Source organism: Camelus ferus, chromosome 6, assembly GCF_009834535.1.
Source record: "Camelus ferus isolate YT-003-E chromosome 6, BCGSAC_Cfer_1.0, whole genome shotgun sequence".
Taxonomy (NCBI): Eukaryota; Metazoa; Chordata; class Mammalia; order Artiodactyla; family Camelidae; genus Camelus; species Camelus ferus.
The window spans coordinates 69,059,137-69,072,532 of NC_045701.1; the positions used below are offsets into that span (position 1 = coordinate 69,059,137).

Genomic DNA, 13,396 nt, shown 5'->3' on the forward strand with positions numbered 1-13,396 from the left:
GGCGTGAAGACACTGCCTGTCGGTGGGTTAACTAGTTCCTGAAAACTGTGTGAAGAGGAAGAGCAATGAGATACTGTTCTAAGTGCCTTATACTCATTTACTCCTTAAGTGGCAGGATAAGCTTACCAAGTGGGTATATGTTACATCTTGTTGTATCTCCAAAGGCAGAATTTGAGTCTTCTCTGGGAATTTGCTTCAAGAGGCAGAGTGGCCTCAAGTTAGACAAATTCCAGAAGAGTTAGACTCCTGCGTCTGGCTTCTCCCAAGTATAAATATGGGCTCACTGCATCTACCTAAGGGGATTTATGTACTGGGGGACACCCCTCCTCTCCTTGCTGCCCCTCTGGCTGAGGGTTGCCCACCATGGAGCCCATCCGTAGCTGGGGGGCCTGTGGAAGAGCTCCAGGGAGGCGGGGTGTTAGTTATGGGGGTTTGGGTCTTCCTGGTGCTCTTGCCCTACAGGAGAGATGGGGGCTCCAGCTGCGTGGGCCCCACCCGGAGCCACCACTCTTGCCGGACAGAGGTAAAGTAAAGCCGGCAGGGATGGGGGACAGCTTCCCAGAACCCCTACTCGGCTGACATCCTAGTGCCCTCCTGTTTGTGCACAGACCGAACTCCAGAAGCCCCTTCCCCACCCTGCACCCAAAACACCCCGCACCCAACCCCCCCCGAGGGGGGTCATGAGCCCAGGGGCACCTCTGAGCCTCCCAGAAGCCGCAGCTGGCGTGGTGGGGCAGCACGCAGTGGGACCCCAGCAGCAGAGTCATGTGCCCCCTCCCCACCCCCACCCCCCAGAGCTGCCCAGACGGCGCCCACGACTTCCGGGCGGAGCAGTGCTCCGAGTTCGATGGCCAGGAGTTCCAGGGGCGGCGGTACAAGTGGCTGCCCTACTATGGGGGTAAGTGCGCAGGTCCCCGCCCCATCCCCGACACCCTGCGGTTGTCCAGTGCTGGGCCCCATCTTTTGCGGATCTCTTTAACAAACTTCACAATTTGCATTTCACAGTTTTCATTACTATATTAAAGATGCAGTGTCAAGTACATTAAAAAAAAAAACAACCCAACCAGTACCCCCAGGCACATACCCATTACAACACAACAGTGCTGATCATTCTGAGGTTTTTACACCCTTTTTCCCTCTGGATGCAAACAAAGCCATGCCCAGGTCTGTGCCATTTTGAGCCTTGTTCTGTGCGTTGCTTTGGCCTGCTCCTGAAGCTTTCCTCACCTGGCAGGAGTTGCAGGGCAGGGGTGGGGGGGATGCTATCCCGCTGAACTGCAAGGTGGTCTCCAAGGGGTTTGGTGGGGCAAGAGCTCATTCTCTCAGGACCTCTGGGGCTGGAGGCCTGCTCTCTAGGTAACTATGAGGCAGCTGTAGGTCATTAATTTTTAGAGCAATACAGTTCAAGAAAAAAAAATACTAGCATCTGTGTAATTAGAACATTTTTGATGAGTCAGAAGATACCTTAGGTTAATCCTTCTGAGTACTAGTTTTCAGTGCTCCCTGTAAATGACTCCTGGAAACTCAGTGGCACTCTGGATTCCAACTCAGTGAACGGTCATGTCCTGTGTATGCCTTGGGGGTGGGGGGAGGGGGTCTGGGCTAAAGGGGGTGGCCCTAGTGAGTAGTCATTGTTCCTCCCGGATCCTAAGGTAAACATACGTTGGAAATAATTGAAATATCTATAGTGTAGACAAATTAGAACAGGGGAAAGATTGAGAAAGGGGTACCTTCTTTGTGATTGCAACCCTATTAGCACCTCTAGGCTATTTAAACAATGCGTGTATAATATTTAGATAAATACAAAAACTGAAACAAAAAAATGACCCCACTTCTTTCATAGGATCATTGCTAGCATTTTTCTAGCCTATTTCATGTTATTTTTTCTCTATGTTTACATGTTTGTAATTACTACATGGTATCACTTTGCTTTCTGTGTTATAAGCATCTTCCCACATTATGTATAGTCTTTGTATCATAATTTTTAACAGCACAGTCAACATGCATAGTAGCCTAGTGATAGATAATAGTTAAAGAGTAGCTGATTGTTAACTCTTGGACTATTATACATAATTCTGAGATAGACCTCCTCAAGTATCTGCCTTTTTCCTTATTCTGGGATTTTTATTTGACTTTGTCCCCAGAGATGCAGCAATGTCATGGAGAGCATCCCTTCTCCATGGGCTAGGGGTGGGATTCAGAGCCACTGGGGGTGGGGATGCTGTAGGACTTCCTCTCCCAGCTAGATGTGTGCTTCTGGCTCCTGCCATGCTTTGCTGTTGCTAGGAGAGGCCTTGAACATTGCTCAGGCTCTCAACTTTCCCATCTTGCCTGCCATAGCCCCAAACAAGTGTGAACTGAACTGCATTCCCAAGGGGGAGAACTTCTACTATAAGCACAGGGAGGCTGTCATAGATGGGACACCCTGTGAGCCTGGCAAACGGGACATCTGTGTGGATGGCAGCTGCCGGGTAAGTTGTGTGCCACCCACCCCCACCCCCTGAGCTGGCTTGGGGCTTTATTATAGGATGTCTCCCTTCCCTGAGCCAGTGGCCAGACCTTGATGTCCTTCTCAAGACTGGCTTCTAAGGTGCCTTGCATCACAGATGCCCTGCGGCCCTCTTACTTTTGCCCTTTGAAAACTCTAGCACCACAATAAAAGGAACCCTCTGGGTGGCAAGTTACAGAAACCCAGCTAAAACTGACTTAAGGGAAAAAGAAAAGCCACTGAGGCATGGGCGGTCTGGCTGGCTGCGGGTTCCTGAATGACACTGCTGGAAACATCTCCTTGTCTCTTGGCTTTCCTCTCCTCTGGGTCCGCGTTTGCATCAGGCAGGTTCTTCTGGTGAGGTATAAAGATGGCCACCAGCAGCTCCAGACATCAGCTGTCCCAGCCTGGCAACCCCCTGGGACTCCCAGGAATTCTAGTGACCTGGGGTTGCTTCTGGTTTGTCCTGGCCTGGGCCTCCCCCTGTACGTTTTGTGCAAGGTATACAACCCACTGATTGACCCAACCCCTATGCTGGGAGCTGTATCCAAACTCAGTAGGAGAGGTGGCTTCCAAAGGGAAATGACGTGTTGTTGCCAGAGAAGGGGACATGGATGCCAAGCAGGCGGAAGAGGTGGATTGATTGTCAGTCACCATTTACTTGCCCCCATGGCTAGTAAATGGTTACTGCTCTTCCCAGACCTGGCCGGGCCACCTGGATTCAAGTCCCAGGGTGACCATGACTTCCTCTGGTCTTTCCTGTCTCCCCTCATCTCTACCTGGCAGGTTGTCGGCTGTGACCACAACCTGGACTCATCAAAGCAGGAGGACAAGTGTCTGCAGTGTGGGGGTGACGGCACAACCTGCTACCCCATCACAGGCGTCTTTGATGCCAATGACCTCAGCAGAGGTGGGGGTCCTCCCAGGGTCCACAGACAGCTGAGACAAGGGTCTGTTGCCTGCCCCTTCCTTGCCTGTCTCCTGTTCTGGCTGAGTCACTCTCTTGGCTCTGAGAGGGTCTGATCTGGCACTTAGGTCATGCCTCAGGTTGGAGGCCAAACCCTTGCCCAGGAGCCTGTGGGCTGATACTCAGGTCTCGGCCCACCTATCCGGTGGCCACCTGGCTGCCTCATCTCTTCCCACATCGTCCCCACCTGTCCCCTCCTCTCCCACCCCATTTGGGTGCTGGAGCCTGCCTGTCCCTCTGGCCTTTATAAAGCTGTTTCTTCCTTCAGGAACACCAAGCACCCCACCCTGCTGTGTCCTACTTGCCCTCCCCTCACCCAATCTGTGCTGCCAGGCACTTAGCATCCTCAGGGCCAAATCCTCCCTGTGCCCGGGTGGTCCCAGAGTATCTCTGCCCCTCAGGCTACAACCAGATCCTCATAGTTCCTGTGGGGGCCACCAGCATCCACATCGAGGAGGTGGCCGCCAGCAGGAATTTCCTGGGTGAGTGCATGTTTGGGTCTGGGGTGAATCTGGGGCTGGGACTGGGAGGCGTGTCCTGCCCTGGCAGCTGACTAGGGTACTCACCCTGCACAGCGGTGAAGAGCGTCCATGGTGAATACTACCTCAACGGGCACTGGACGATCGAGGGCGCCCGGGCCCTGCCCGTGGCCAGCACCATCCTGCACTATGAGCGGGGAGCCGAGGGGGACCTGGCGCCCGAGCGGCTCCATGCCCGCGGCCCCACCTCAGAGCCCCTGGTCATTGAGGTGAGTGGGGCAGGCAGGAGAGGGCCTCCAGGGCGAGTGGGGGGCACCTGGCCCCCAGGGGGCCAGCGGAAGGGCTGTGGGGCAAGTGAGGGAGGCCCCCCTGGCGTCAGGCTCAGAGGGGACCCTCCTGCACAGCTCATCAGCCAGGAGCCCAACCCCGGCGTGCGCTTCGAGTACCACCTGCCCCTGAGCTCCCCCCGGCCCGGCTTCAGCTGGAGCCACAGCTCGTGGGGCGACTGCAGCGCTGAGTGTGGCGGAGGTGAGGGCAGCGGCCTGGGGAGGGCACACAGCTGTGTGTGGGCACTCCAGCCTTGGGTGGGAGGTGGACAAGTAGATGAGACAGCTGCATGTCACGGAGGTCACCTTGGGGTGACTGGGGGCAGAAACCAGGGGTCAGGGTTCCCCAAAGCAGTGGCGTCTCATAGGAGACAGTGCTCCATGGGCAGCAGAGGCTGGGCCTGGAGCTGCTGACTGGGTGTCAGAGTGGGGCTTCATCCCCTACAAACAAAACTCTCTGAGCCTCAGTTTCCTCATCTGTAAACTGAGGACAATGATGGCACCTACCCCAGGGGGTCATTTGAGGCTTAATCAAGATGATACTTGGGAGGTGTCCAGAATGGTGCCTGGCCTAGAGAATGCGTTCAGTGAATGCTGACTGACCGGCTGCCCACTGTGGCTGGGCCGCTGCAGGTCACCAGACACGCCTGGTCTTCTGCTCCGTCGACAATGAGGCCTACCCCGACCACATGTGCCAGCACCAGCTGCGGCCGGCTGACCGCCGGCCCTGCAACCCTCATCCCTGTCCACACACCAAGCGGTGAGGCCCTTGCTAGCTCCCTCTGCCCATGTGGGGTCCAAGCTCTTGGTGGGAAGGGAGTGGGGTCCCTCAGCTGCTTTAGTTGTGGAGCAAAGAAAGAGGTTGGGGGGCTCCTCACAGAAGTGGCTGGAGTGGGGAAGAGGCAGCTGTCAGCGGGGAGGCAGTGGAGGGGTCTGAGCACGAGACCCCGGGCTATTCTGTCCACCCTTGTGAGTCCACACAGTGCCCATAAAGTCCAGGCTGGTGGCAGGAGGGTTGGGGAGGTACCGGAGGAACCTGTTTGAGCCAGCAGGGAACTTGTCAGATGCCAAGGTGTTGGTAATGCCTTTGTTCGTGCACAAAGGACCTCTTACCTGCACCGGCCCAGAGCGTGGCACCTTGCTGGGGCCCAGCGTGTGTGCGGGAACAGGTAATCCGCTGGCCACAGGCTCCCTGATGGGCTGTGTAGTCCTTCCACCCCGTGTCCTTGGTGGCAGCTGGTCTCTTGGGATGGTGGTGGGCTTGGCTTTGCATGTGCAGTGTGGGTGACCTTTTCTTCTGGGTCCTTGGGCCCCAGGGCCAGGCAGAGTCACTCCACACACCCGGGTGAGCACGGCCCCTCAGGGAGATGCCCCTAAGGTCTGACCCGGAGGGAATGGAGTCTGGCTAGGGGTGACAGGGGATCTGGAGAGAAGAGGGGGGGATGCAGGTGAGGACAGGAACACTGAGGGAGGCAGCCGGCTCCATGTTGTCAGGACCAGCACACAGTGGTAGGAGACAGCAACCTGGGCTGGACTTTGGCCTTTGTGCAAAGCTCTTTGCTCCTCACCTGCACGGCCTGATGCTCAGAGGATGGGCTGGGTCAGGGTCCCCCCTCTGCCTGCGTGTGAGAGCTGGTACCCCCTCAGGCCTGGGCCTTGGCCCCTGCTGCCAGGCCAGCCTCACCGGCCTCCTGCTTCCTGCCAGCTGGAAGACAGGGCCCTGGGCGCCCTGCTCGGCCTCCTGTGGGGGCGGCTCCCAGTCTCGCTCCGTCTACTGCGTCTCATCCGACGGGGCTGGCGTCCAGGAGGCTGCAGAGGACACCGAGTGTGCGGGCCTGCCTGGGAAGCCCCCCACCACGCAGGCTTGCAACCTGCAGCGCTGTGCATCCTGGAGTGTGGAGCCCTGGGGGGAGGTGAGGCCCCTGCTGGGACCAGGCTGGGGCTGGGATTGGGGCAGGGCTGGGAGGCCTGTCCTCCGCTGTGGAAACAGATCCGGGGAGTAAAGTGACCTGCTGGTCATATTGGAAGCTGTTGCCAAGGCTGGGACTAGGAGCAGGGACTTGGACTCCTGCTCCAGTGCTCTTCCTCCTTCTCTAGGTTCCCAGGCAGGGTGGGAAAGGCTTTAGTAGAGGGAAAGAAGAAGCTGGGCGCATTTCTGGGGGGCATGGGAAGAGCTGACACTCTTGGGGCTGCTGGTCACTGCTTCCAGCATCTACATATATTCTTGCTGCAAATGAGGGAACGTATTTTACACCTCAGCCTGGTGTCTGCAGCCCCAGTCTGAATGTGGGCAACAGGGTGCTGTCTGCCCTCCATGCCAGGCCAGTGGGCCTCCAGCTGTCCGAGCTGGCATGGCTCCTCTGGGCGAAGGCCAGCTCCTGCTGACAGCCCGGTCCTTACAGTGCTCTGTCAGCTGCGGTGCCGGAGTCCGGAGGCGGAGCATCACTTGCCGGGGTGACGAGGGGTCTCTGCTTCATGCCACGGCGTGCTCCTTGGAGGACCGTCCCCCCCTTACTGAGCCCTGTGTGCATGACGACTGTCCCCTCCTCACCAACCAGGCCTGGCACATAGGCGCCTGGGGTCTAGTGAGTACTTCCTCTCCCCATACCTGCTGCCCAGGCCTGGTTGCCTGGGTCTCTGACAGGTGCTGTGCCTGTGCCTGTCCTTGGGTCTGTCGTGCAGGACCAGGCACCTCCCCTCTGCCTTCTGGGTGCCCCCACCCCCAGCCTCAAGGTCTGTCTCTTGATGTGGGCATGTTCTCTCTTCCCACTCCCACCCCGGACCCAGTGCTCCAAGAGCTGCAGCTCAGGCACTCGGAGGCGCCAGGTCGTCTGTGCCATTGGGCCACCCGGCCACTGTGAGAGCCTGCTGCCGTCGAAGCCTGCAGATGCGGAGCCCTGTAACACGCAGCCCTGCCATCTTCCTCCTGGTAAGGACAGAACGGGCGGGGCGGAGCCTGGCCTGACCTCTTTCCCCACCGTAAACCTGGCCAGCACTTCCTGTGCTGGGCCTTTGCCTGTGCTGCGTCAGTCTCCTGGACCGCCCTTCTCCCCCATCTCCACCTACTGAAGCCCTTGTCACCCCTGAAGTCCAGCTCTAGGCAACCTCCCAAGCCAGCCCTGTCCCCACCCCGCATAGCTCATTGTAACTGCTGTCACTCTTAGGTTGGTTCTGAGCTGCAGTGGTTGTATATGGTTAGGCCGGCCTACTAGCTAGGAGCTGCCTAGGGGCCAGGACCTTGACTTCCTTCTTTCTGTTTTACCCCTGCCTGCACCCCCCCTCCACCCAGAACTTTGCTAGCATGTGGTAGGTACTCAGTAATATGTTTGTTGAATGACCGTGTGACTGAGCACAGAGAGGGAGGTGGTCCAGGAAAGCTTGTCCTCGTACATTGCCCCTGTCTTCCCCACTTCCCCTCACTCCCATCCCCACTGGGAACGACGGTGCCCAGTCATGAGGAGCTGCAGGACGAAGGGCACGGAGGCCAGCACTTAACTTGGTGTGCGGAAGTGTTATTGAGGAAAGGTGTGGGTTGGGGCTGAGCTGGGACAGGGGCAGTTGGAGGTGATACTGCAGAGAAGTGTGTTTGGCCCTGACGTGCCCGAGGCGGGGGAGTGGTAGGATTCCTATGGAGGCATGTGGTAAGGTGGCTGAGAACCAATGGCTTGGAGTCAACGGCTAACCTGGGTTCAAATCTCCTCTCCACTGCTGAAGGGCTGCGGGGCTGGGCAAGTGCCTCTCCTCCCTGGTCCTCAGTTTGTGCATCTGTATAATGAGTTAGTAAGAGTGACTTTTCAGGCCTGTGGTGATCTCTTGGCAAGGAACACACAGTACTCGATGAGCAAAGGGTCGGCAGCGGTGGCTCCTGGGGCTCCTCAGCCTGGGCCTGGCCCTTAGGGTGCATGAGCAGGAGGATTCCCGAGCTCTTCCAAGCCCAGCCCCCTGGAGCCACTCAGTGTCCCAGGGCCCTGGACGCCTTCCTGGAAGAGGCAGCCCTGGGCTTGCCCTAGAGAGGCATTTGCAATAGGTAGAAAGGAAGGAAGCCGTAAGAGAACTTCAGACCAGGTTGAATTGTAAGAGAAATAATCTTCACTGCTGTTTTCATAAGCATAATAATAATGCATGGTCATTGTGGACAGTTTGGGGAAATCAGAAAAGGAGTGTATAGCGAGAAACTTTAATTACCCTTGATCCCGTCGGTGTTGGGATAAATCTTTCCTGAACTTCCTTGTAATGTAAGTGTGATTTTGTATCTACTCTCTGCCCTAAATGCCATCTGGTGTGTGAACATTTTCGTCCTGTGCTTTCTAGGTGAGCGCATGGTGGGTGAGAATTTAGAATTTAGGCGGTTTCTGGGGCTTGGGGTACCGAAACCAGTGCTGTAGTGCTTACTGGCGAGCACCTGCGGGGAGGGGCTAAGGGTGGGAAGAGGAGGCCCCCTGAGGGTTGGGTGTCCCATGGACACACAGACAACTCTGCTGCCTCTTTTTTCTGGCCTGTAGGGCAGCACTGGCCAAAAGTAAAAAGAAACAAGTGAATTTATATTTAATAATATGTTTTATTTAACACAATACAGTATTTTTGACATATAATCTATATAAAAATTATGAATGGGATATTTTATGTTCTTTTTCCATGAGATTTTTTTTAACAAAATGAAGTCTTCCAAATCCAATGTATAGCTTACACTCACGGCACACCTCAGTTCAGATGCTAAAATTTCTCTGGCATACCTGATCTGGATTTAGATGTCATCAAATGTCCAGTTCAAAACGTAGATTCACCTACCCAAGTGGTTTCAGGACCGGGGAGAGAGTTTGAATCAGCCTTGTCTGAGGTTTTGGCCTGAGTGGGATGGGCGATAACGTGAAAACCAAGATTTTACCGCCTGCTTCCTAAGTTATTGTTTTTAAAATATCCCCTGGGGACTAGTCCATATGGGAATGGAGTTTTCAATTATTTTATTTTTCATAACTTTGTTCCACCATGTAGTAATATGCTTATTGTGGAAAATTTGAGAGACACTAACAAATAGCAGGAAAGGACCACCCCCAGCCCCGACACGAAAGGCCGAGGCACTTCACTGTGAGCACTCTGGGGGTGTCCTGCTAGCCTTTTTTGTGCATCATGAAAAAAAGAATAACTGTTGTCCTCATTTTCTCTACTCAGCCTTCTGCATTTTTTTCTCTAACATTTTATGATGAAAAGTCTTTTTAAGAACTTTATTGAAGTGGTCAATTATCATATACCAGAAAATTCACTCATTCTACTTGTACAGTTCATGCTTTTTAGTAAATTTACCAGATTAGACAGTGAGATGATGAGAAATTTTAGTCATACAGGAAAGTTGAAGAACTGTAGTGAGCAGCCATGTGCCCACCATTTAAGTTACACAGTCAATATTTTGTTATATTTGCTTTTTCTTTTTTTTAAACAATTTTATTATGGTATAATTCCTGTACACACATTTTGGATGTTCAATTTGATGAATTTTGATAAGTGTGTACACATATATTTGCTTTTTCTTTAAACTAGAGGTACTGGGGATAGAACCCAGGACCTTGTGCATGCTAAGCATGTACTCTACCACTTGAGCTATACCCTCCCCCTATGTTTGCCTTTTCATCATCTACTCTCTTTCTGTCCTTTTCATCTATCAGTCCAGTCGGTTTCAATATGGACTTGTTATTGAGGTGAAATTCACATCACACACAGTGGGCGTTCTGGAGCGCACAGTGCACTGTTATTTGGTGTGTTCTCCATGTTGTACAACCACCACCTCTCCTCTAGTTTCAAAAATTTTCATCACCCCGTAAACGCATCTAGTACCCATTAAATAATCACTGCCCGTTAACCCCAGTCCTCTTCCCTGGTAACCCAATCTGCTCTGTGGGTTTGCCAATTCTGGAAGGCAGCTGTGCTCACCACTATACCACCAGCGCCTCCCTGCCAATTCTGGATACGGCATATAAAAAGGAATGAGCAGGCCTTTTGTGCCTGGCTTTTTTCACTTAGCAGAATGTTTTTGAGGTTCATCCAAGTTGTGGCATTTATCAGTATTTATTCATTTGTTTTCATGACTAAATCACACCGAATTATATGGATGTACCACAATTTGTTTGTCCATTCATCTGTTGATGGATGTTTGGGTTGTTTCCACCTTCGGACTATGATGAAGAATGCTGCTATGAACAGTCACGTACCAGTGTCTGTGCAGACTTAGAATTGGGATTGCTGGGCCATATGGTAACTCTGTTTAACTTTATGAGGAACAGCCAGGCTGTTTCCACAGTGGCTGCACTGTTTTACATTCCCACCAGCAGAGCTTGCGGGTTCCAGTTTGTTTGCACCCTCGCCAACAGTTGTTACTTGCCTTTTGCGTTAGAGCCTTCCGTTTACATGTGAAGTGGTGTCTCCTTGTGGCTCTGATTTGCATTTCCTTCACAACTGATGCTACTGAACATCCTTTCATGTGCTTGTCGGCCATTTATTTATCTTCTTTGGAGAAGGGTCTGTTCAAGGTCATTGCCCATTTTTTAACGGGATTATTTGTCTTTTCATCAATCTCGTTGAAAAAATTTGTGTATCATTTTTGTTTGTTTTATATAGTTGGGATCAAACATAGATGCTAATTTTATATCTGGCTTTTCTTTTCAGCTAAACATGTAGTATTAGTATTTTCTATGTGATTAAAGACGCTTTTGAAACCTGGGAAGGGTGTTTACGAAAATACAAATCTGCTTCTTGTCACTTCTGCTGTCCTGGGTTTTCCAGGTCCTGTCTGAGCAGTGGGGTGGGAGCAAACATTGGTGGGGGTGGCCGCTGTCTGGGCCCATCTCTCTTCCTTCCCTCTGCTCTGACTGCCTCGGCTCCCTGCAGAAGTCCCCAGCACACAGGATGTGCGCACCAGCCCCAGGAACCCCTGGATGCCTTTGGGCCCTCGGAAGACCCCTGCCTCAGGTGAGAAGCTCAGGGGAAGCCCCCAACCTCAGGCCCTGGAGATGGAGGTGGAGAGTGGGGGCAAGTAGTTTTGGGGGATGGAGATAGGTAGGTGATGTAGACACAGGTGGAGGGTGACGAGCCAGGCAGATACATCATATGTCTTTTGTTCCCTTCTTCTTTCTAGATTCCAGAGACCAGTGGTGGGCACCCCAGGAGCAACCCTCAATTCAGGGTAACCCCAGAGGAGACCAGAGCCCCCATCTGCCAGCCCTGGGCCCAGCCCTGTCTCCGCAGCAGTCCTCACACCAGCAGACCCTGCGGTCTGGCTCAGGGCCCCGTGACTGCAGACACAGCCCCTATGGGTGCTGCCCTGATGGCCACACTGCATCTCTTGGGCCACAGTGGCAAGGCTGCCTGGGGGCCTCATGTCAGCAGAGCAGGTGGGTGCCTCTTCCTCCTCACCAGGTCAAAATGGGAGGTGTGTCTTGGTTGTGGGGTGTATGATGGGGTGGGCAGTGTTTCTGCTCAGAAAGGGGTGGGGTGGGTTAGCAGAGCTCAGGAACGGGCCTCTGAGCTGCTCTGATCGTGCCATTTGAGGACTTGGCTTCCTCTTGCTGAGCTCCCTAATGTGCTAAGCAGGGGGTGTGAAAACCCTTGCCGTCTCTAAAGAAGTCAGACTGTTGAGATGTAGCCTAAAGTGCTGGGAAGACAAATGGAGTATGATTCTAGCTCTCAGATCCAAACCAGGCTCCCACTCCCTCAGGGGCTGGGTGCTAAGGGCCTAGACTTCTGGGCCAGCAGCCTGGGGGTGATTCCCAGCTCAGCCACTTACCAGCTATGTGCTGGGTGACTTGGAGAAACTTACTTAACCTCTCTGATCTTGGCTTTCTCTGCTGAGAATTGGGAACAGTGACAGCCACTGGCTGGGGTTACTGTCAAGATGAAACAAATCACATGTGCCTGGCACACAGACAGCACTTTGATGCGTTCCTTCTTTCACCTTCCTTCCTGACTCCTGTTGGTGGAGGTGAGATAAGTGGTGGGCTCTTCTGACACCCTTTTCTGCCCCATCTCCTATCTGCTGCTATTTTGTAAAAACTCCCTGGGAACCTGGCATTTGGGCAGGCTCCGGTGAACATCCCCCTCCTCTGTTTTACCGTGGGACTTTTGAGTTGAGAATCTGTCATTTACTGGGAGTTCAGCTCTGCTTATTGAGTTACTGCTGCCCTTTCTGGTAGCCCCTAGGTGGTCAGTGGACATGACAGAGACTGGGGTAAGCAAAATGCTTCACCTTGCATACAGGGACAGAATATCCCCACTCAGGTCTTCGCCAGATGAGCTCCCAGCTCAGGGAGGCTCAGGGCCTGGAATCCTGGGATGCTGGAAGCTCAGGGACCCTGGTAGGGTAGGGTTCAGGCCTGGGTGGTGAGGGGAAGGCTGTGTGATGTCTGTCTAGGTTTGGGTGCTGCTCTGACGGCGTGTCTGTGGCTGAGGGGCCCCATCAAGCTGGCTGTGCAAGGTCTTATGGAGGTGACAACACCGGGAGCAGGCCAGGGTCGAGAGCGGTGGCTTCCATAGTAAGTGTCTGGTCATGTGAGGGGCGGAAGTCCAGCCCTCAAGCCTGCTCAGTGCCACTGTGACCCAGGTTCTTTGCAGCTTTGGCCTTGGAGAAAGGAGGGCTCTGGAGCCTGCTGGCCTGGGCCACCCTCTCCAGGGCACAGGGCTTCAGTGACAGGCCTGGGCTGGGGTTGGGGGGTTCATCTGACGTTCTCCTGACCTCTCATCTCCTCCCAGAACTGGGGTTATGCACCATGGGTTCACAGTTCTGTCCCTCTCTCTTCCTGCCATTCTGCTCCTCAGCAACCTATAGCCAGATCTGTTTCCAACTTCCCAACCCTGGGCTTCCTCCCCAGGCTCCCCAGGCCCAGCAGAATGAGCCCAGTGAATGCCGGGGCTCCCGGTTCGGCTGTTGCTATGACAACGTGGCCTCTGCGGCCGGCCCTCTTGGGGAAGGCTGTGTGGGCCAGCCCAGCTATGGTGAGTGGGTGCCCCTGCTCGTCCTTCCTGGTGGGTTGGCGCTTGTTCCACTGTGTCCCCCACCCCACTCCACCCAGAGCCAAAGACAATACCAGCTCAGTTATTTGTTCGTTTCTTCCACAAATACTTACTGATCACCTACTAGGTGCCAGGCCAG

The 13,396-nt window shown here is 54.0% G+C and overlaps 1 protein-coding gene across 6 annotated transcripts in view; it reads left to right on the forward strand.

Annotated features, from left to right (window-relative positions):
* Positions 1-13,396, forward strand: part of PAPLN (papilin, proteoglycan like sulfated glycoprotein) — a 32,921-nt gene that overhangs the window by 8,240 nt on the left and 11,285 nt on the right. For 3 of the 6 annotated variants that reach the window (XM_032482315.1, XM_032482314.1, XM_032482313.1), the window contains exons 4-19: positions 463-523; positions 796-898; positions 2,341-2,471; positions 3,275-3,398; positions 3,857-3,937; positions 4,031-4,203; positions 4,339-4,462; positions 4,894-5,020; positions 5,364-5,429; positions 5,966-6,173; positions 6,663-6,845; positions 7,048-7,189; positions 11,140-11,220; positions 11,387-11,642; positions 12,659-12,779; positions 13,116-13,239. In XM_032482315.1, the coding sequence (XP_032338206.1) occupies positions 463-523; positions 796-898; positions 2,341-2,471; positions 3,275-3,398; positions 3,857-3,937; positions 4,031-4,203; positions 4,339-4,462; positions 4,894-5,020; positions 5,364-5,429; positions 5,966-6,173; positions 6,663-6,845; positions 7,048-7,189; positions 11,140-11,220; positions 11,387-11,642; positions 12,659-12,779; positions 13,116-13,239 (2,105 nt within the window). The other 3 variants (XM_032482311.1, XM_032482316.1, XM_032482312.1) reach the window with 3 other exon arrangements.